The 24,773-nt window shown below is 39.7% G+C and overlaps 1 protein-coding gene across 4 annotated transcripts in view; it reads right to left on the bottom strand.

The window, feature by feature from the left end:
* The window catches only part of LOC126162537 (transmembrane protein 94), a 501,552-nt gene that overhangs the window by 297,717 nt on the left and 179,062 nt on the right, over window positions 1-24,773 (bottom strand). For all 4 annotated transcript variants that reach the window (XM_049919114.1, XM_049919113.1, XM_049919112.1 and 1 more), the window contains one exon: window positions 22,490-22,704. In XM_049919114.1, the coding sequence (XP_049775071.1) occupies window positions 22,490-22,704 (215 nt within the window). The remainder of the gene's footprint in view (window positions 1-22,489; window positions 22,705-24,773) is intronic.

Below are 24,773 nucleotides of genomic sequence, written 5' to 3' on the forward strand. Positions count from 1 at the left end.
TGGTGCATTAAACAGGATCTGAGAGTTAATCCTAAGGAGACTGTTGTGGTGCCATTTATGAAGAGACATATTCAGCATGCAAGTTGGAATCTAAAGCTCTTCAATGAAACTCTACCTGTGAAGAGGAGAGTGAAATATCTAGGGATAACCTTGGATGAGAAGCTAACTTGGAACCCTCATATTAAGAGTATCTGCTCCAAGGCAAAAAGTACGTTAGTGAGCACTAGGAGGGCTTGTGGCAAAAACTGGGGCCTAAGCCCCAGGTGTATGCACTGGATATACGCCATGGTCATTAGACCTGGGATTTCCTATGGGGCCGTAGTGTAGTGGAAGAAGGTAGAACAGCGGATTGCTGCTAAAGAGCTTAAGGTGCAGAGATTGGCCTGCTTAGCCATAACGAGCGGAATTAGCAGCACACCAACCGCTGGAATGGAAGCCATGCTGGATATGCCTCCACTTCACCTTTGGGTTAAGATGGAGGCAGCAGCTGGGGTATACAGACTTAAAACTGACCAAAACTGGGTCTCATTCAGATATTCAGAATCACACACTAACATAGCGAGTGAGGTAAATATAGGTATGGCTGGGGAAATACCTGCTGACTATATAATAACTCCCAACTGCTTTGACAAGCCTTACAACATAATAATTGGAAGTAGGGAGCAGTGGGGGAAAATTGTTCAACACCGTACGAGGGGACATTGTTTGGTTCACCAATGGGTCAAAAACAGATCAAGGCGTTGGGGAAGGGTTGTATGGGATTCAGCCAAGACTGGAGAGCAGCATCTCTCTAGGGAAACTGGCCTCTTTATTCCAGGCTGAAATTACTGGAATCAGGGCATGTGTGGAGGAGAATATGAGTAGGTGCTACAATGATCGTAGCATCTACATCTATTCAGACAGCCAGGCAGCCCTGAAATCATTGGCAGCTCCTGCAACAAGATCTAAGATTGTTGCAGATTGCCACAGGGCTCTGGTGGAGCTAGGGGGAAGCAATAGGGTGTACCTAGTGTGGGTCCCTGGCCACTCATGGATCTGTGGCAATGAACAAGTCGATAGATTGGCTAGGATGGGGGCAACATCTCCATTTATTGGACCGGAACCTGTCTTGACAATCACCAAGGCTATGATCAAATTAGAACTATGGAACTGGCTTAGGAAACAGCACGTAGGATATTGGACCAAGGTCCATAAACAAAAACATGGTAAGGTAATGATGCCCAAGCCACGTTTTAAAAGAAGCTCTGTAATCCTGGGATTGAACAGGAAAGAGATCAAACTCATGATTAGACTGATGACCGGCCATGGGAACTTCAAGAAACACCTACACACAATGGGTATTATGGAAGAGGACCCTAAATGTAGGATCTGTGATGAGGGTGAAGAAACTGCATCACACCTAATCTTTGAATGCATGGCACTGGAGAGTAAAAGATACAGAATCTTCGAGATAACTAGACCTGAAGAAATTGTGTCTAATAACAAACTGGTAGAGGGACTCCTTACACTATTTAAGGGCACTGGTTGGCTTTACTAGATATACAGGGAATGATACTGCACAATACACCTAGTTTCAGTGCGGGCAGTGGCGGGTCAGACCTAAGCTGTTTTAGCTCTCTTGTTAAAATCAATCAATCTGCACCCGCTGTAAGGAGCATGATGAAGTTCGAATCAACAGGAGAACTGAGCGTCGCTCTGAGAAGAGGCCAATGACCAGTTGCACCATAGGTGGTTGATAAAATTGCTGTTGCTATGGCAGACAACGCTGCACAAAATTCCCGATCATCAGGCAGTGTGCATGCTGTGTCACGATAGTTGAACATCCCATGGTCCCCAGGGTGGAAGGTGCTTTGAACCATTCTCAAATCGTATCTGTACAAGATCCATATTACACAGCAGCTTTCACCACAGAACGCACAATGATGTGTTGACTTTGCTCTCCACTTTCTCGCAAGGATTGAAGTTGATGCGGGCTGGCCCTGGACCATCCTATGGAGAGACAAGGCTCATTTTTTTGTGACAGGTGAGGTGAACACACAGAACTGCCAAGTGTGGGGATCTTCACCTCCAGTCACTGTACATGAAGATCTCTGTATGGTGAACGTGTCACCATATAGTGTGGCTTCATTGCTATGTTCATCATTGGCCCATTCTTTTCTGAACAGGTTGGTTCTCAAGGACCAAAGACATGTAGTGCGACTGGCCAGTATTATGGTGAAATGCTTCACCAGCACGTCATACTTATCCTACAGGAGAGAGACACATTGTACTCAACAGTTTTCATGCAAGATGGGGCCCCACTGCACATCACTAGTGTAGTTCACCTGGTTCTCCGAAACACATTTGGAAATGATCAAATGATCAGCTGATCATTTCCAAATGCTTGGACAGCACAATCACCTGATCTCACTCCCAGTGACTTCTGGATGTAGGCTACTGAAGGACAGGATTTACCAGGGGAACATTCACACTTGTGCTGATATGAAGTGCAGCATATCAGAGGGGTAGCCAGCACAACTACGGACATGCTTCGTTCTGCGGTGCAGAATGCAATCCTGCACCTTCAGACTCTTTGGACACTAAGGGGCTTCATATTCAGCCCATTTTGTAGCAGTAATAATACTGGTGTGTAATGGTATGATGTTCCGTAGCAGTACATTAAAAGTGTTTCAATTGAATTGATTCTGCATTATTTCTCTTCCTCATGTCCTTGACTTTAATGCTACCAAGTTATTAGTTTCCATGTTATAATGTGTTAAATAGGAAAGTTTTTACTATAGCCACCTGGTACTTATTGTGTGTATTTAAATATCAATTATAAATCTAATTAAAGATACTCTAATTAAAGATACGTAGGAGAGAAGTTGCTCTTGTACCTTACCAAATCTAAAAAGAATCTGGGCCTTGAAACATAGGTAGAATAGTTCCACTTCTCCTGATAACACTTTAATGAAAGTACAATTTTTTCTTTCTCTTCTTTCTTATCTGTACCTGATACATACCTCTTCTGTGTAAAACACCTAAATTATTTGTGAAACTGTATGTTTATTGTAGTTCAGAGTTAAATTTTGAAGTGGCTGATTATTATTGCATAAGTATTTCATGCAGAAACAACGTGGAAAGATTAGATTGCTACTCACCATATAGAGAAAATGTGAGTCAGAGACAGGTACAATGTGAACAAAGTCCTTCTTCCACAACAGAAAACACACACACACACACACACACACACACACACACACACACACACGTGCGCTCGCGGCCATTGTCTCTGTGCGCTGAGGCCCCAGCACCTGAACTTTAACCGTGCTGCTCACCACAGCCAAAATTTACAGCAGTATTACACTTCATTACATTACATTACATTGAATGAATACATGGAAGAAGCCTGGAGATACTGACAGGTTTCAGATAGATTATATAATGGTAAGACAGAGATTTAGGAACCAGGTTTTAAATTGTAAGACATTTCCTGGGGCAGATGTAGATTCTGACCACAATCTATTGGTTATGAACTGCAGATTGAAACTGAAGAAACTGCAAAAAGGTGGGAATTTAAGGAGATGGGACCTGGATAAACTGAAAGAACCAGAGGTTGTAGAGAGTTTCAGGGAGAGCATTAGGGAACAATTGACAGGAATGGGGGAAAGAAATACAGTAGAAGAAGAATGGGTAGCTCTGAGGGATGAAGTGGTGAAGGCAGCAGACGATCAAGTAGGTAAAAAGACGCGGGTTAATAGAAATCCTTGGGTAACAGAAGAAATATTGAATTTAATTGATGAAAGGAGAAAATATAAAAATGCAGTAAATGAAGCAGGCAAAAAGGAATACAAACGTCTCAAAAATGAAATCGACAGGAAGTGCAAAATGGCTAAGCAGGGATGGCTAGAGGACAAATGTAAGGATGTAGAGGCTTGTCTCACTAGGGGTAAGATAGATACTGCCTACAGGAAAATTAAAGAGACCTTTGGAGACAAGAGAACCACTTGTATGAATATCAAGAGCTCAGATGGCAACCCAGTTCTAAGCAAAGAAGGGAAAGCAGAAAGGTGGAAGGAGTATATAGAGGGTTTATACAAGGGCGGTGTACTTGAGGACAATATTCTGGAAATGGAAGAGGATGTAGATGAAGATGAAATGGGTGATAAGATACTGCGTGAAGAGTTTGACAGAGCACTGAAAGACCTGAGTCAAAACAAGGCCCCGGGAGTAGACAACATTCCATTAGAACTACTGATGGCCTCAGGAGAGCCAGTCATGACAAAACTCTACCATCTGGTGAGCATGATGTATGAGACAGGCGAAATACCCTCAGACTTTAAGAAGAATATAATAATTCCAATCCCAAAGAAACCAGGTGTTGACAGATGTGAAAGTTACCGAACTATCAGTTTAATAAGTCACAGCTGCAAAATACTAACGCGAATTCTTTACAGACGAATGGAAAAACTGGTAGAAGCCGACCTCGGGGAAGATCAGTTTGGATTCCGTAGAAATGTTGGAACACGTGAGGCAATACTGACCTTACAACTTATCTTGGAAGAAAGATTAAGAAAAGGCAAACCTACGTTTCTAGCATTTGTAGACTTAGAGAAAGCTTTTGACAATGTTGACTGGAATACTCTCTTTCAAATTCTGAAGGTGGCAAGGGTAAAATACACGGAGCGAAAGGCTATTTACAATTTGTATAGAAACCAGATGGCAGTTATAAGAGTCGAGGGGCATGAAAGGGAAGCAGTGGTTGGGAAAGGAGTGAGACAGGGTTGTAGCCTCTCCCCGATGTTATTCAATCTGTATATTGAGCAAGCAGTAAAGGAAACAAAAGAAAAATTCAGAGTAGGTATTAAAATTCATGGAGAAGTAGTAAAAACTTTGAGGTTCGCCGATGACATTGTAATTCTGTCAGAGACAGCAAAGGACTTGGAAGAGCAGTTGAACGGAATGGACAGTGTCTTGAAAGGAGGATATAAGATGAACATCAACAAAAGCAAAACGAGGATAATGGAATGTAGTCAAATTAAGTCGGGTGATGCTGAGGGAATTAGATTAGGAAATGAGACACTTAAAGTAGTAAAGGAGTTTTGCTATTTAGGGAGTAAAATAACCGATGATGGTCGAAGTAGAGAGGATATAAAACGTAGACTGGCAATGGCAAGGAAAGCGTTTCTCAAGAAGAGAAATTTGTTAACATCGAATATAGATTTAGGTGTCAGGAAGTCTTTTCTGAAAGTATTTGTATGGAGTGTAGCCATGTATGGAAGTGAGACATGGACGATAAATAGTTTGGACAAGAAGAGAATAGAAGTTTTTGAAATGTGGTGCTACAGAAGAATGCTGAAGATAAGGTGGGTAGATCACGTAACTAATGAGGAGGTATTGAATAGGATTGGGGAGACGAGAAGTTTGTGGCACAACTTGACTAGAAGAAGGGATCGGTTGGTAGGACATGTTCTGAGGCATCGAGGGATCACAAATTTAGCATTGGAGGGCAGCGTGGAGGGTAAAAATCGTAGAGGGAGACCAAGAGATCAATACACTAAGCAGATTCAGAAGGATGTAGGTTGCAGTAGGTACTGGGAGATGAAGAAGCTTGCACAGGATAGAGTAGTATGGAGAGCTGCATCAAACCAGTCTCAGGACTGAAGACCACAACAACAACAACATCAGGGCACAAGTGGTCTTCATATGTACGCTAAAGATTTGGGGTGGATGCATCAGCATTATGTTGAATAACAGTTGTAAAATGATCCACCTGTTCTTAGAAGCTTTCTCAGTGTTTAAACACTGTCAGCTGACTGTATAGAATATACTTTGATGCCTGACTTCAGGGCAATGCTTGGTCTGTCAAGATATTTCCAGATACATAGGTGGTCACTGGAGTGCAAAATACTGACCACCTCCCACTAAGTAGCGTCTATGAGGACAGGTGAACATATCGAGAAATTTATAGCAGAGAATGGTCCCATAACAGAGCTGAAGTGTGTGCTCTGATAAATGTTCAGAACACACAAAAATTCTTAATAAATCTGTTCCTCAATAGTTCAAACTCAATAGACTGGTGCTGGTAGAGCCCTATAGCACATTATGTCCCAAAGTCCCCATAGAGGACTAATGGACAATCCAGCTCAGCAATAAAATACCTGAGAACCTCATGAACTATAACTTAATTAGGGGGCAGGTGTAGGGAGCATAGTGTTACCTTACAAATACATGACTCATGCACTATTTCAGCAACTGCTTCCAAGTTGGAGTTGAGAAGAAGGAGAGAGAATGGTATTCATCAAACGTAAATATCACCATGGCATCTGCAGCCCTATCCCTACAGAGGTTATGTTGAGGAGAGCATCATTGGTTCCCCCATAAGATTTCATTACCTCTAATGGATGGGACCTCTTCAGACTCATGTCAACACATATGTGGGATAGCCTGATGAACTTTGAATTGCCCTTCTGCAGTTTTGTTTACTTGTGTGACACCTCTCTTTTTAACACTGATGTTGGGAGTGACAGGCATTCTGGAAAGTTACTTCTTGTACTTCAGGATACTTCTGGAGAAGACTGGTTATTTTTTGCCCCAGTACTCTATGAAACTTATTGGATTGTTAACATAATTGGAGCTACACTTTCTGGAGCATGTATTTGTGCTCATCTTGCTGCCATGCATTTCTGTAGAGGCATCAACTTCGGAAACTGGATTCTTAGCCATTAAAGGGAATGAAGGCTGTCATAAATGGTGGCTGCATTAATTTGAACATTGTTTTGCCTGAACATAAAGTGCACAGCTGTTGAATATAACTGCCTGTGCCTTCCCCTCCTTCTGAAATATTTTGCAGAGTGACCATGGAACCTCACTGCATCTGCCACAGGATGCCTGCTCATTACATGCAAGTGTTGTGTGCCAATACGGAAGATACTTAAATAACTACAGAGAATTTGACATGTATATGCATACTTTTAAATGGGGATCCCTGCCTTAAAGCAATCACATATTTAAATGCTATAACAGAGGCAACAGTCTGTAACAACAACGACTCTGTCCTATTGTACATATAATATTTTTTCTTTTGATTTTTCGATAAACTTGTGTAATTGACATTCTGATTTCATTTCTTTTTTGTTTCATGTCATTATGTTAAGAAAACTGTAAACGAGTTTCAAGGTGAATATTAATGTTTATGAAAAATGTCAAGCAATATTGTAATAGAATTGAAATGTAACAAATGTGGAGATTGTTGTAAGATGTTTAAAATTGTAATTGTGCGTCTGGTCCATTCGTAGGCAATGTGTTAGGATATGTAGAATGCAAAACCTCGGGTGAATACCCGGCCTGTCAGGGAGCGGTAAAAGGTGGATGGCAGGCGACGCGGGAAAATGCACGCAGGCACTGCACGGCACAACAGGCTCAGCAGTAGTAGTTGGAGTTTGGCACTGGTTTGAGCAACACCTTCTGGAGCGAGGAGGCTCTCCTGGAAGACGTAGTTTCATTGAGCCTCGGGTATGCCGTTCCAATGCCCACACAGCATGGCAAAATTCCATAGGCACTAAATGGAAAAGTATTGCGACGCTAAGAAGAAATAAAGTGCCAATACGTCAAGAGCCATAGCTGTGGTTATATGTGTGCTCTGTGCCTCGTCATCTCGCCGCCCGCCAACCGCTGCATCAATACAAGCAGGTTGAAACTTTTAGTACTGTATTCGTATGGATCAGACAGTGAACTGTGCAACAATAACCTAAATTTTACCAGAACTTTCCCATCATTTAATTATCCCCACAACTAACCTAGACAGGGTCCTTTCCAAATATTGTGCAATCCGAGTGTCCCGAAATGAAAAATTAAATTTTGTGTTAATAATAATTATTTGCAGTCCTAGCTATGTTAGAATGGTGTTTAAAGAAGTGTTTTGTTAATGAACCAGTAAATGAATAACGAAGGTCTAAAGAAGTTGAAAGATAACTTTAATATTGATATAGTAATGAAGTTTAATTATTTCTAGACAGATATAAAGGTATTTAAATGAGCAGTAAATAAGATAAAAAGAGTAGTAACTTATGTACTGGAAATCTTGAACGCATAATAATTTCAGTAATCAATTTTTTAATACAGTGATCATAACAGTTTCTCAGCCCCCCTTTTTATTCATTTGAATTCTAAAGTGTTCTAAATTGGTTTGACCAGCAAAAGTTAAAGTCAATATAAAAGTCAAAATTTATCAGTGTTTTATCTTTATCAAAATTGAAATTTTGTGTGTGGCACGAAAGTGATATTTCTAGGGTAACCTATGCCCGGTTTTAATCAGATTGATAGACAGTATAAAGCTTTGTAGTATACATTATAGTGTAGTGTTATGTATTCATGGTTTTTCCATATCAGTACAGAACGTGAAACTATCAGCTCAATAGATTTTCTGGTTCTAAAATTCTACTATATTATGCAGTGTTACTATTTGTTGTTTTGCATGAATATCTACCAACTTGTACAGGGAAGAAACTCAGTTAATGCCTAATTAGGCTCGCGACCGTATTATTATAAAATAGGTAGCATCTTCAGTGTTGCTTTTGGTCCATCCTAACGTGTAATTGCATTTCGAACTAGCTTGACAGATCATTGTTATTACAGAGTGGGTGTAAGTCTGATTTGCCACCATTCAAGTACACGCGGTCGATATCTATATGAAAATCCTTTCTCATAAGGTGAACCTCGCTCACTTACCATAGCACAGGCTTTAACGAGTACTGTGTCAAGCGGTGGTTACAAGTCTTCTCAACTTCACTGTTAATCCACTTCACAGCGATTCTGATGCACATTGCAGCTACCTCAGACCAGTCCTTAGCAATTATTTTGCATAAATGTTCACAATGTCACAGCAAGAGTCTACACCATTGCTTGAGTTAAAAGAATTATGCTTTGAGAATTTCCCTAACTTTTTGAATTTAAGCAGCTGGTCATCTTATTCAGTTGTGATCATTTCTATATGTAGCACACATTTCTAATCCATTTGACTGATTTTAGTGTTTCCATTATGTCTTGATATAGAAAGGTGGCATCATCCAATGTCTTCTTCTATTTTTAGATGTGTTAATGTTTAAAACATCAAAATTTAAAAGTTCATTGCAATATGAGTGACCAATGTGAAGATTCATCTGAGTCAGGTTAATAACCTTTCTAGATATTTGTTTATTTGCTGATTAAAAAATATTTTAAAAAACTCTTCAGCTAATCCAGTTGGAATTTCTTAGATGCTGCTTTATTTGGAGATGGGCATGATAGTGATACAGATCCCAATTTTGTTCGCAGAAGTGATAATGAAACTAAAAGTGAAAGGGATGGAAGTTGTACCCTGATATTCAGAGGTTAATTTTGTTTTATAGGCCTTTGATATGAAAAATTCATAATGAATATGTATTTTGTTTTACAAGCATACTTTGGTTTATTCATAGCCTGACTCTAACCTAATGTAACTCCTTGCCTAACTTAACCCAGACTTCTTATTCTAAACGTAACTCACTTTTATATCCTTCTATCTTCCTTTTTAGCTGGAATACTAGAAGCTGAAGTGGCTGGGGAAATTATTGTAGATTTACCGGACAATGCAATACCACCACCAATGCAAAATGGCTTGAAATATCATGCATCTAAGGAGAGTACAACCACAACTGTCATTTTAAGTGTAATGAAAATATTCCACACGAGCACAGGCAAGACATATTTGAGGCATATTGGAACCTAGATTATTGGGAACTGCGAACGGCCTACAACAACATTGCTGTAGAATTGAATCCTATCAAAAGGCGAAAAAAATTAGCTGTAAGTAGAAAAGACAGGTCAGTTACGTACAACCTTTAAGGCTACAGAATTTGCAGAGCTTTTTTTCTAAGATCCCTTGATGTATCAAACAAAAGAGTAAGAAATAATATTCTGAAAAAGAAAGAAAACCCATCTGGTGTGGCTCTGCGAGACAAAAGAGGTAAAATGGAACCTGAAAACAAAATTTCAGCAGAAAGAGTGGCAGTTACTGATGAACACATTAGAAGCTTCCCTAAGTACTCCAGTCACTACCGCAGAGCAAAAGCTGTCAACAAAAAGTTCCTTAATCCAGACTTAAACTTAACAAATATGTACAAGCTGTACTAAGAATTGTGTGAGGAAAGAGGAATCATGCCTGAAAAAGAAATCTTCTGTCGAAAAATTTTCAAACGAAGTTTAATTTGGGTTTTCATAGGTCTCGGACAAATAGCTGTGTCACTTGTGACAAGTTCCAAATAGAAATTTTGCATGGCACAGAAAAAGAAAAAAAGTTGGCAGTGAAACAAAAAGAATTACACTTGAGAAAGACGGAAGCTATGAAAGAACTAAAAGAAAAAAGCATCAAAAACAAGGCAAAAGATACAGCATCAATCTGTTTTAACCTTCAAAGAATGATGCCAACACCTGCAGTTTAAAACTCCAAAGCCTATTATATGCGACAACTGTGGACATATAACTTAAATGTCCATAATCTCAAAGACAATATCGGAAACATATCCATGTGGCATGAGGGGCAAGCGAACAGGGGGTGTCGGGAAATAATGAGCTGCCTTCTAAAATACATTAAGACCCTCCCTAGCTACGTCAAACACATTGAGGCATTTGCTAACAATTGTGGACGCCTGAACAAGAGACACTTGACATCAAAATTTTGGTTGTACATAGTAAGAAACAGGCATTGAGACAGTCACTCAGCATTACTTTGTACCTGACCACCCGTACAATGAATGTGACTGAGACTTCGGGCACACAGAGATCAAAAAGAAAAAAAAAAGCAACAGAGACATGTACGTTCCGGACGAGTGGGTGAACCTAGTAGCGTCAGCAAATCGGAAGATTATTGTAACTAAAACGAGAGATGAAGACTTTGTTGATATTGATCTGAACAATGTTTTCCCCAGTAAAAGGCATTAGAAAAATGCAAATTCTTAAATTTAAGAAGAGTACTCCAGGCATCCTACACTACAAGTATTCGGCAGGATACCTAGAGCCATACAGTCAACTTAGCCTGAAACAAAACTATCTGCAAAGCTCCCAACTCTACAACCAACAACAACAACAACAACAACAACAAAAACAAAGCCTAAACTACAACCACAAAAAGTAAAAGACCTGATTGAGCTGCTCCAGTTTCTACTACCTATCCATCATCCCTTTTATTTGGAGTTAAAAAATGTAACTGCTCGGCCTCAAGCCCAAGCAGCAAGTTGGCATGATGAAGAGGCAGAACTAAGTGACAGAGATAAAGAAGATGAAGCTCTGGACAATGTTTATAGAACTGATGAGAATGAATGAAAATGAAAATTTGTATTTTGTTTCACCTTTTAGATTGTATGTATTTTGATTGAGCTTTATTTTCTGTAATACCAATTTTTAGGTCTTGAAAATAAAGATAACTGCTTTTCTACTTACAAAATAGTTTCATTATTGTCCTACATTCAGAAGGCAAGAGGTCCAAGTGCAGGTGTACAAGAGATCCAAGTGCAGTGTGCAAAACATGGTGAACTTTCAGTATATAAAAACATGTTTCTATATAATTAAAATAATGTTTTAATATGCTTTTATGATGAACTATATCCTTGAGATATGTGGCAATGTAAACAAAACTACCTAACTCCAAACATGACCTACTGGAATTTTTTTGAACTTTAACTTCAATTATCTCGAAATGATGTTTTTTATACTTGGACCCCTTGGCTTCTAGCGCCACATATCCTAGTAACACTGGAGAACTGAGCACAAACATGAAAGCAGCTGTTTTTCCAGATCTAATCACTTAATTATGTTTTGTACTCTGTTATTCCATCATCTTTGTATTCCTCGAAAGCCCGTTTATGTCGACTGACATTATGTCATAACTGTAACAACTCCATTCAATATGATTAATTGTTTTTCACACTGCAACAGGTATTCCCAGAAGGTAATCTTGCACTAGCTATTTTGTCTGACAAACCATTGCTGTTTCAAGTAGAAGAGCATCACAGCAAGCTGTTTTGGTCAATTTTAAGGAATATCCTACAGTGATTCTTGGAAGCACAATAACCAGATCTTTTCATGCGTATCTTCCACTATCTACATGAGAATAAATACATTCTGGAATACAATTCTCCTGATACTTTTTCTCTTTATTGTTGATAACTTATCAATGGGAGGACTCAGTACTTGGTCCCATTAGGCATCGTAAGCATTGGTGTTTTCTAGCAGTCCACTAAATCTGCGCAAGATGGCAGGACCTTTGGTCTCTTCATACACTTATTAAAGGCACTTATTACCTTATTGCACTTATTACCAGCAAGCCAGCCTATCTTGCATTTCTAAAATCTGAATTTTCATACATGTAAATTAATGTCATTTCACAACCATATTACAATGTCATGCAAAGTAGGTAATTGAGTGTTGTGTACTGGCAAACACAAGATTCAGAGTAGGGCATATGCATATCACAATACTGTTCATTTTATGCTGGAGATGAGTGAGAACTTTTGGGCTGTGAGGAGGCCAGCCACCCACAATAGCAGGAGGGGTGATGTGTGGAGACAGGTGGGGGGGGGGGGGGGGGGGGCATTCAGATTGTGGACAGAGGCCTGTCCCATGGCTGGTGGCTTTCTCTTTTGATGCTGGGTCTCAGGGGTCAGAGTGACAGACAATCACTATTTTTATGGTGGTTTGCTAGTGAAAGCCACAAGTTTTGGGCAGGAACATGCCAGCTCAGCGCCACAGTTGTGCTATTGTTTGGGACGCTTCAGTGAAACAGTCTCCGAGCTTCACGGGATAGCCAGCAGAATGACACCATATATAGCATCCCAATTATCATGTTCCGTTGGCAGCCTTAGCCAGAAAGTTTCCTGTGCAAAGTCATGGCAGAAGCTGTGATAGGCTGCTTGACTGTTATGTCAGCATACATTTGTGGTCACAGTAGGGAGTTGATGGGAAGGAGTGGTATTGGCACCTAGGTTGATGGAGTGTGGTAGTTGGAGTCTACATGCATTTGTTGTAAGAACATAATTAGCAAAAGCTTTGTTAATCAGCCACAATTGGCCATGTACCGGCACAGCAAAGCAGTCCCTCTCTGAGTGCAGGGTAGAAGAGAATGTGAGGTTATTGGTTCCTGGCCACCGTAGGAGTCGGTCGTGTGCTTTGCCACCATTGCCACAGAGTAATTTCATTTGCAGTGTCACTTGTCTGGTCACACGGACAAACACTTATGACTGTTCTCATGCCCATGCTTTCATCGGGCTCCAAAGTACAGACAATGTCCATGCAGTGGAACCAACCATGAGCAGCGGTAGTCATCAGTATGCCACCTTGCACTGTACTGTCAATAAAATACACAGCTCCAGCCTGTAGGTTTTGATTTTTCAGCCACGCAAAATTTGAAATGAGGTTTTTCAGCAGTTGTATCATACAACCACTTTGCCTCCTTAAAGTGATATTGTGGCACTGTACCTTATCACCCACTAGCTTATCAATATTATACATTTTCCCTGATAATAATAATAATAATAGGTAAAATCTCACAACAAGAAGCAATAGAGCAATTAGATGAAAAGAAGCAGAAATTACAAGCATTGGCCAAACGACTTAGAAGATACAAAAAAAAAAGTGAAAATAGAAGGAAACAAAACCAAACATTCAACACAAACCAAAAGAAATTTTACCAGGTAATAGATGACACACACATTAAAATAGACAATCCACCAAGGATAACAGACATGGAACACTTCTGGAGCAACATATGGTCAAACCCGGTACAACATAACAGGCATGCATGGTGGATACAAGCAGAAACACACACATACAAGATGATACCACAAATGCCTGAAGTGATAATTTTGCAACATGAAGTCACCCGAGCAATTAATTCTACGCACAATTGGAAAGCCCCTGGAAATGATAAAATAGCAAATTTCTGGCTAAAGAAATTCACCTCAACACATTCACATCTAATTAAATTATTTAACGTATCTAAAAAGAAAGATGATGAGACTTACCAAACAAAAGCGCTGGCAGGTCGATAGACACACAAACAAACACAAACATACACACAAAATTCTAGCTTTCGCAACCAACGGTTGCCTCGTCAGGAAAGAGGGAAGGAGAGGGAAAGACAAAAGGATTTGGGTTTTAAGGGAGAGGGTAAGGAGTCATTCCAATCCCGGGAGCGGAAAGACTTACCTTAGGGGGAAAAAAGGACAGGTATACACTCGCACACACACACATATCCATCCGCATATACACAGACACAAGCAGACATTTGTAACAAATGTCTGCTTGTGTCTGTGTATATGCGGATGGATATGTGTGTGTGTGCGAGTGTATACCTGTCCTTTTTTCCCCCTAAGGTAAGTCTTTCCGCTCCCGGGATTGGAATGACTCCTTACCCTCTCCCTTAAAACCCAAATCCTTTTGTCTTTCCCTCTCCTTCCCTCTTTCCTGACGAGGCAACCGTTGGTTGCAAAAGCTAGAATTTTGTGTGTATGTTTGTGTTTGTTTGTGTGTCTATCGACCTGCCAGCGCTTTTGTTTGGTAAGTCTCATAATCTTTCTTTTTAGATATATTTTTCCCACGTGGAATGTTTCCCTCTATTATATTCATAAATTATTTAACAGTTACATTGCAGACCCATACACATTCCCTGATACACTTACACATGGAATAACCTACCTGAAACCTAAAGATCAAGCTGACACAGCAAACCCAGCTAAATATCGCCCCATAACATGCCTACCAACAATCTACAAAATATTAACTTCAGTCATTACACAGAAATTAATGACACATACAACACAGAACAAAATTATAAATGAAGAACAAAAAGGCTGCTGCAAAGGAGCACGAGGATGTAAAGAGCAACTGATAATAGATACAGAGGTGACATATCAAGCTAAAACTAAACAAAGGTCGCTACACTATGCATACATTGATTACCAAAAAGCTTTTGATAGTGTACCCCACTCATGGTTACTGCAGATATTGGAAATATACAAAGTAGATCCTAAATTGATACAGTTCCTAAACATAGTAATGAAAAACTGGAAAACCACACTTAATATCCAAACAAATTCAGATAATATCACATCACAGCCAATACAGATTAAGCGTGGAATATACCAAGGAGACTCATTAAGTCCTTTCTGGTTCTGTCTTGCTCTGAACCCACTATCGAACATGCTAAATAATACAAATTATGGATATAATATTACTGGAACATACCCACACAAAATCACACATTTGCTATACATGGATGATCTAAAGCTACTGGCAGCAACCAGTCAACAACTCAACCAATTACTAAAGGTAACAGAAGTATTCAGCAATGATATAAATATGGCTTTTGGAACAGACAAATGTAAGAAAAATAGCATAGTCAAGGGAAAACACACTAAACAAGAAGATTACATATTGGATAACCACAGTGACTCCATAGAAGCGATGGAAAAAACAGATGCCTATAAATATCTAGGATACAGACAAAAAATAGGAATAGATAATACAAATATTAAAGAAGAACTAAAAGAAAAATATAGACAAAGACTAACAAAAATACTGAAAACAGAATTGACAGCAAGAAACAAGACAAAAGCTATAAATACTTACGCTATACCAATATTGACTCATTTGGAGTAGTGAAATGGAGTAACACAGACCTAGAAGCACTCAATACACTTACACGATCACAATGCCACAAATATAGAATACATCACATACATTCAGCAACAGAAAGATTCACATTAAGCAGAAAGGAAGGAGGAAGAGGATTCATTGACATAAAAACCTACATTATGGACAGGTAGACAATTTAAGAAAATTCTTTCTAGAACGAGCAGAAACTAGCAAAATACACAAAGCAATCACTCATATAAATACATCGGCTACACCACTGCAATTTCATAACCACTTCTACAACCCTTTAGATCACATAACATCAACAGATACAAAGAAAGTAAATTGGAAAAAGAAAACACTACATGGCAAGCACCCGTATCATCTAACACAGCCACACATCGATCAAGACGCATCCAACACATGGCTAAGAAAAGGCAATATACACAGTGAGGTGGAAGGATTCATGATTGCAATACAGGATCAAACAATAAACACCAGATATTACAGCAAGCATATTATTAAAGATCCCAATACCAAAACAGATAAATGCAGACTTTGCAAACAACAAATAGAAACAGTAGATCACATCACCAGCGGATGTACAAAACTAGCAAATACAGAATACCCCAGAAGACATGACAATGTAGCAAAAATAATACATCAACAACTTGCCATAAAACATAAACTAATAAAACAACACGTTCCCACATACAAGTATGCACCACAAAATGTACTGGAGAATGATGAATACAAATTATACTGGAACAGAACCATTATAACAGATAAAACAACACCACATAACAAACCTGACATCATACTCACCAATAAAAAGAAGAAATTAACACAACTAATCGAAATATCCATACCCAATACAACAAATATACAGAAGAAAACAGGATAAAAAATTGAAAAATACATCCAACTGGCTGAGGAAGTCAAGGACATGTGGCATCAGGATAAAGTTGACATTATACCAATTATACTATCAACTACAGGAGTCATACCACACAATATCCACCAGTACATCAATGCAATACATCTACATCCAAACTTATATATACAACTACAGAAATCCGTAGTTATTGATACATGATCAATCACCCGAAAGTTCCTAAATGCAATATAACATATACCGTACAGTTAAAAGGAAGTCACGCTTGATCAAGGTCCGCGTCACTTTCCATTTTTGACCAGACATAACGTCTGAGAAAAAGAAAGAATAATAATAATATTATAATATAATAATAACATAATATAATATAATATAATTATAATAATATAAAATAATAAATAAAAATGAGATCAGCCATCTCATATAGGATTTATATAAGGGTCATTGTATGAGTGTGTCACACACCCTGTGCAGTTTTAATACAAACCCACTTGAGTCTGATTTGCGTAGCATCATGAATCTGTACCCTAATTTGCGTAACTGTTAACTGTCTTACGATAGCGAACATTTGGCTAATTTCCAACTGCTGGGACTTTTTTACTTGAATCCGAGAGTTCCTTTTTTGTCTTACAAGATGTCAGGGAAATACAAATGAACTCAGGTGCAGTCTGGAGTATTTTGTTAATCATTTCCATGGCACACAAATCCACACAGACTCAGTTCAAGGTGTCCATTGAAGCAAGTACACACAGCTTATGGTTATAGCTACACTCCCCATCCCCCCCCCCCTCCCCGTATGGACCAGTAAATAGTGGAAGGACAACACTTAAGATGTATTTCAGCTGTAAAATATAGTCAAACCTATTCTTCCTGTTTTTTGTTTATTTATTCTTTGTAGAGAATGTCAAAAATATGCAGCACAAGCACAGTTTTACTCAAATGTATCCTAGAAAAGATCCAGATGAAAATCATCCAAAATCTAACATACCAGCTTATTTGATTATATATAATGATCACAAGTGGTTGTTATTGTGTAATACTGATAATTCATATACCTGAGAATTATTTTTTATTCATCTAAGGTTAACTTTTATACCTCACAGTATGTCGTGTATGTGGCCACATAGTCATACCACGGTTTCATGGTTTGAATAACATACGAGACTCAATGGACAAGAAATTAGTCATCCCTAGAGAAAACATTACAAGTGTAATTTAATAATATATTACTTGTATTCCGCCCCTGGACTTGATAACCATCTGGGTTTAGTTAGGGAGTTCAGAAGGTTGTGCAAGTATGTCACATCCATATTAAGCTACTCACTGAGGATTTTATCGTGCAATTCCACCAAATTGCAGGAAGGCTGATGTTGGCAAGCTACACACTGTTCCAACATGTCCCACAGATTTACCATGGGGTTCACCCGAGGTTATTTTGCAGGCCAACCACATTGTAATTGGGTGGGGGACTGTTCAGAAAACCAGTCACAAATTCTTTCAGTCTGGTGAACTTCGCTGTAGGCACCTTTATCTTCCTTAGTGAGCAATGACTTCTTGCAAGGTGACTGACACCAAATGTTCACTGCATGCAGTTTCTGCTGCAATGTTCTCCCACTAACAGGTGGGGCTGGACCTTCATTCACCATCTGCAGCAATCCTGTTGGGTTTGGAAGTGATTCTGATTAACAAGCTGCAAAAAGCATCTCTAGGCCCTCTCAATCAGGATCTTTTTCCGGTCACAGTTCTGATGTCGTGTTTCATGGCCATATGTGTTACATCACCACTGGTTGTAACAGGGTGTATACGTGGACAAGAAAAAAAAATTCCCGGATTTTTCCCGGATTTCCCGGTTAAAAATACACTTTCTCCCGGATGAAAACACACTTTTTCCGTGCTATTAAGTGACATGGTTTTTTTATTTTTTGCATCAATAAGTACGCTGTATATTTTCGTATCACGAAAGTATAAATTCGAATCCCACCAAACACCGCATGTTACTTTCCGAACCATGTAATCGAGATTACGATACGCTTTTGTAAGCGAGTCATTGCTCATGTCACGTGATCCCGCCAGCCGATGACAGCGGATATTCAGAGCGTAGGACACGTGATGTAGTCCGCTAATAGCAATATCACTGTTAAGTAGCACGGATACACAAACAGGAAAAGTTAATGTTTTAAATTAATATTCATAGTGTTGCTACAAGAAAAGCAAAGCTTTCACGTACAACATTGGTCTCTAAGGTTAATAAGCTGCAACAGAAGCTAAGCTTTCACATATAATGTTGATTTTTCTTGTCCGTGTTACACTTTAAGATACATCACACAAATGTGCCAGTAAAATTTTTAGCCGAGTCCAGTGACTTGTTCTCAAAGTTTTCCACAAATAAATTAGCTACCGCAGAGGAGCGAGAGCTTCCCGTAGCACTACATCAATTTACTCATAATAACGACACGATTGTCTGATCTGGGCTCTAAATACTTCTAATCGCTCGTCATCAAACGCTCTGTGATTTAAGGAATTCATCGCACATTCTCACACATAGTTCCACTTGCGAAAGAGTAAATTTGCTTTGAAAGTAACGTTTTTCAAACAGCCATTCGCAATATTTTCCCGCGACCTGTTAGAAATAGGTTCGTTTCAGCAGTCGTCAGAGAGCGCCAGGTAAGAGGCGCCACTGCGCTTTGGCAGCTTCGATGACGCAGGAAGCCCGTATGTTCGTATGTGTAAAACATTAAAAGATCTTACGTTATGTCATAAAAGAAAAGAGGCCGAAATATCGGTGTCTAATGCTGCGTAAGTTGTTAATACAAATACTACCCATGACTGGTGTGGTGTCTCAAATCTGATTACGCTTATTTTGTCGCTGTCTGCTAGATAAAACAAAATAGGTCTTTCTAACACTGCAGAAATTGTAACACATACCAAATAAACGAGACTGTTTTTGCACAAATGGTCATTTTTATAACACGACAGAATATAATTCACGAAGACCAACATAAAATGCCTATTAGGCCTACTACAAGCAAATAGTTTAATGTTAGAAAATAGTTTCACATTTCATTCATACGCCCCAGTTTCTCGAGCATGAGATCGAAAAGTAATAGTACGAGATTTTTACTTAAATTTGGAATCGTCATATTCTTCCCTAATTGGTGTGATGTCCCCGTTCCTCGTCCTAACAAACAATCTTGTCATGACTAACTCTGGAACTATTCCTGCCTTTGTCAAAATTTAGTCGCTGGTTAACTTCACTAACCCTGCCAGAATCACCGGTTTAGTTATCCCTTATTATTCTCCGGTTAGGCGTTATGATGTTCGTACAAACCAAACCACTTTCCGCCCTACTTCCAGAATAGAAGTTAATCGGCTGCTAGAAGGGGGCTGTACACCTGGCCCTTACAAGTGGAGCGATCTGGCCAAAAATTTTCTGACAAAATTTCATTTTCTTGGATACACCGAGAAGATAATACGTAATCTTTCTTACCTGTTATTCCTGTTAGTCGTTTATTTCCACTCTGGTAGTCTGACTCTATGGATTTTGCTAGTAATTATAGCACAGCTGATCATTCCAAGCCCAATCAACCACATAATCAGACAGCGGTTGGCGTTCACTTCGTTCGGCTTTACTCTGCTCAGCTCGTATAACCCGGTCCCCTTTTGCTTGCAGGAAAGTTTATTTCTAGATGCGATGAGGATTCCCCTGACAGACATCACGTACACTAGGCACGCATTCAAAATTTAACTTATGATTCATTCAGAAATCAACTTACAGAGATGCGTTTCAAAATCATGAGTAATCGGTAGACCAACTTGCGCTGGATGCTAGGCTCTTTGTGAAACATGATTTTTTTCTTCTCAAGAATATGAATTTGGCGCCCCCTCCACCCCCGTAATTGTCATTCGGGTCAGATACATCGGTTTGCCCCGCCACTCAACTGCGCATGCGCATGAGCCCGCTCGTAACTCCTATAACGAATCTAGTTAAACCGTTGTGACGTCACTCTCATCGGAGACATTTTGTTGTTATAAAGCATTGCATAGTCTTCCTAACACCTTTGACACATTTTGTTGTTGGCAAACGTTTGTATGAGCACTGTGTTTTGTTGTTGTATATGGCACATTTCCTTTGCAATTTATGTTTTATTTTCATATTTTTTTCTCGTTCACGTTTTATTGTTGTAGTATTATTCTGCAGTAGCGGGATAGAGTAATATCCTTTGTTAGAGCATCGATTCTTACCAGTCAATATTGCAAAAATTTAACTGAAACCTAAAATAATGAAAAATTCCCGGAATTCTAAAAAATTCCCGGGTTTTTCCCGGTTTTCTCCCGGATGAAAAAATTCCCGGGTTTTTCCCGGATCTCCCGGTTGTCCCGGGTCGTATACACCCTGTGTAAACACCATGAACAGTCCGCCCAAAATACCAACAAATGCAGCAGCTTCACACACCGTATCACCACTCGCATGGACAAACACTTTGCCTATTTTTGCCATGTTCTTATGCTTACCCATGTTTATGTACAATGTCCACCTGACGCATAAATGTCTCACTGATTGCTACTGCCATATGTTCGGTAAGAGGTAGTGCAAACGTGGCTGAGCACGTGACTTGATCGCTGCACAAACTGGAAAGGCTCAACAATTTGTCTGCATGTGTGCACTGGTGTGACCAATTTTTTGTCTGGTGAGATTGACATATAGTGTACTCTCCCTTAAACCACAATGGGCAGACATCTGTTGGTGAGAGGAAAACAACAATGTGACATTTCCAACAGAACCATGATATTTAAGCTCTTCAATATTTGAGGACCACAATGGGAACCATTTATCTAGTGAATTTATATAGAAAACACCTCGTTAAGCTCATTCTTGAATTTCATTAGAGATGACAGATTTGTTACATTGTTCAGTCTGATAGGCTGACTTGTATTGCACTTGACTGCGACATTTTCAATCAATACAAAATAAAATGAATAAGTCCACCAGTTGCAGGCATGTATTTTTCATATATTTCAAGCATTTTTACTTTTATAAAATTTATCTGATTGTGGAAATAGCTAAACTGATTGCTGTTACCCTTTACAAAACCTAGTCTGAAACGAACAATATCTCTCCACCAAACACTTCATTTAGAGAGAGAGAGAGAGAGAGAGAGAGAGAGAGAGAGAGAGAGAAGAAGAAGAACAAGAACAAGAACAAAAGAGTAGAAAGGGAAAAGGAAAACAATAATTTGCTCATTATGTTATTGGTTTGAGATAAATTGAACATTGCAGGTGGACATTTTCCTGAGTGTGTTACTTCATTTCAGTACCAGCTGGTCACTGGCCTGTGGGTGACATCAGCTGTTGCACAATGTTCATGATATGTTTCAGAGATAGGCAGCCATTTGGTGTCACCGGGATCAAGTGTTGTAGTGGCTGAATGGGGCTGAGATATGGGTCTAAGGGCTGTGATTCTTACTGAGAATGTGTACATAACCAATGCAGAATTGCCACTTTACATAAGATTAGTCAGTGCACATTTTTCATCTTGTCAGTCAAATTATTTTTTTAGCAACTTTTATTGCCATCAGATAAAATATGTCTTCTTGAGTCACAAATTTTCTTGTTCTCTTTGAATAGGACCTCCAATGTTTCTCAGATGCTGAAGGTTAAGAATAATATGTTGCAGACCCTGCACGCCAACAATGTGTCAGGACCTACAACAGGTCTCCTGGAGTGTCACTCTCTATGGAAAATGTTTTCTCCTATCTCCAGAAAGTTTAAGATGCCATCAGAGGGACACATCACAAATGCTTTACTACAATAAGCAATAGTAATCTCTCAGTCTGTGGAACTCTTGATAAACATAACATGAAATCTCATTCTATACACAGAAGTAAATGTGACATATATTGCGGGGGTACTTAACTTGTACACAATAAAAGTAAGTTACGTCATCAATCTATAAGAACTGATGCTTACCTGTCACTTGCAGTTAGTGGACATAAATCATAACCATCCCAGAACTCAACGCATGCGTCTAGTATGATGTCTGCAGTGCCCTGAGCCATGAGCTGCAAATTTCTTCTACTGTGTTCTCGAACTACAACAGCAACCATGTGAGGAAAAGGGAACTTCAACTTTGCTATCGGTAAAGATCTAGCAAACTTGATGTCACGACGCACCAACTCTGGTTGCTGTGGAGAATTGCAATCCTGAGTAACTCGCTAATAGAACAAAGACTTAATAAAATTCAAGCAAAGACTAACAATAAAACTAAACAAAATGAAAGAATAAATGTACTCACAACAAAATAAACAACGATAGATGGCAATATTTTCCACCTTCAATAACAATTATTAAATATGTTTGACTACTGGCCACTTTTGGCTATTATGCCATTTTCAACGTGCAATGTGATATCTGCTCATCACTAGATGACAGGGAAAAACAAAACTTATGACAATATTAAAAAGTTGAATAATAACTCTTAAAACAATCAGTTTCCTCAATAACAGCTATTACAAATGTATGGGAGGACAAAGACATGAACACAGTGGCACTAACACAAGCAATGACAACACTTAAAATACCAGATGAAGAGGAATAGGGGAGACACGATAACGACACAGAGACAAACAATGAAGTGCAACCATCATTCATCATATGAACGTAAGCAATAATGTTTTGAAAGCATGTAAAATAGTAGCTTTTAACAAAACTACCCTGGAAATTACTTTTAAATGATCAAATATGTATACAGAAAATATGAAAAAAGTGGAGAGAAAACTGAAATGTTAATGATAATACCAAAACCTTGTTATAAGTAAATACTGCATGCCCAAAATAACTAACACCTATCGAAAGAGGTATATTGTTTTTGTTACCAAGAAGATTTCCCCCCCCCCCCCCCCCCCCCCCCCCCCCCCCCCCCCGCGTGTGTGTGTGTGTACACACACACAGAGCCCCTGGAGATCTTTTACCCAAGAGGATGCCATCCTCATTAAACCATGCAGTAGAGCTGCATGCCCTCGGGAAAAATTACGTTTGTAGTATTGTCTTGCTTTCAGCCATTTGCAGTACCAGCACAGCAAGGCCGTTTTGGTTGATGTTACAAGGCCAGATCAGTCAATCATCCAGACTGTTGCCCCTGAAACTACTGAAAAGGCTGCTGCACCATTATCCACACACAACATCTGTTCAATACAATAGTCTTGAATTCACAGAATTTATGAATGGCATCAGATTTGTGACTGGGAAAATAAGCAGTTCTGTATCCAGATCAGTCATCTTTAAATTTGACAAGAAAATTTGCACCGCCAACTGATTCAATTGACATAAGACTGCAGACATCCGATCAGCTTTTGTGATTCACAGTTGCCGCCGAAGAATAGATCACCGCAAACTTCACTGTATATCAATGTCAATAAATGTACATCTTTGACAATGTCTGGAATTTACCATTGGTTTTGCATAAACTAATTCATTGTAAATGGGCATTTATGATTTAGTTACTGTAGCACACATTGTAATTAACATACTATGTTAAGTCTAGTTTTCCCTTTCAACAGGAGTATATACACTCCTGGAAATGGAAAAAAGAACACATTGACACCGGTATGTCAGACCCACCATACTTGCTCCGGACACTGCGAGAGGGCTGTACAAGCAATGATCACACGCACGGCACAGCGGACACACCAGGAACCGCGGTGCTGGCCGTCGAATGGCGCTAGCTGCGCAGCATTTGTGCACCGCCGCCGTCAGTGTCAGCCAGTTTGCCGTGGCATACGGAGCTCCATTGCAGTCTTTAACACTGGTAGCATGCCGCGACAGCGTGGACGTGAACCGTATGTGCAGTTGACGGACTTTGAGCGAGGGCATATAGTGGGCATGCGGGAGGCCGGGTGGACGTACCGCCGAATTGCTCAACACGTGGGGCGTGAGGTCTCCACAGTACATCGATGTTGTCGCCAGTGGTCGGCGGAAGGTGCACGTGCCCGGCGACCTGGGACCGGACCGCAGCGACGCACGGATGCACGCCAAGACCGTAGGATCCTACGCAGTGCCGTAGGGGACCACACCGCCACTTCCCAGCAAATTAGGGACACTGTTGCTCCTGGGGTATTGGCGAGGACCATTCGCAACCGTCTCCATGAAGCTGGGCTACGGTCCCGCACACCGTTAGGCCGTCTTCCGCTCACGCCCCAACATCGTGCAGCCCGCCTCCAGTGGTGTCGCGACAGGCGTGAATGGAGGGACGAAT

This window comes from Schistocerca cancellata, chromosome 2 (genome assembly GCF_023864275.1).
Source record: "Schistocerca cancellata isolate TAMUIC-IGC-003103 chromosome 2, iqSchCanc2.1, whole genome shotgun sequence".
Taxonomy (NCBI): Eukaryota; Metazoa; Arthropoda; class Insecta; order Orthoptera; family Acrididae; genus Schistocerca; species Schistocerca cancellata.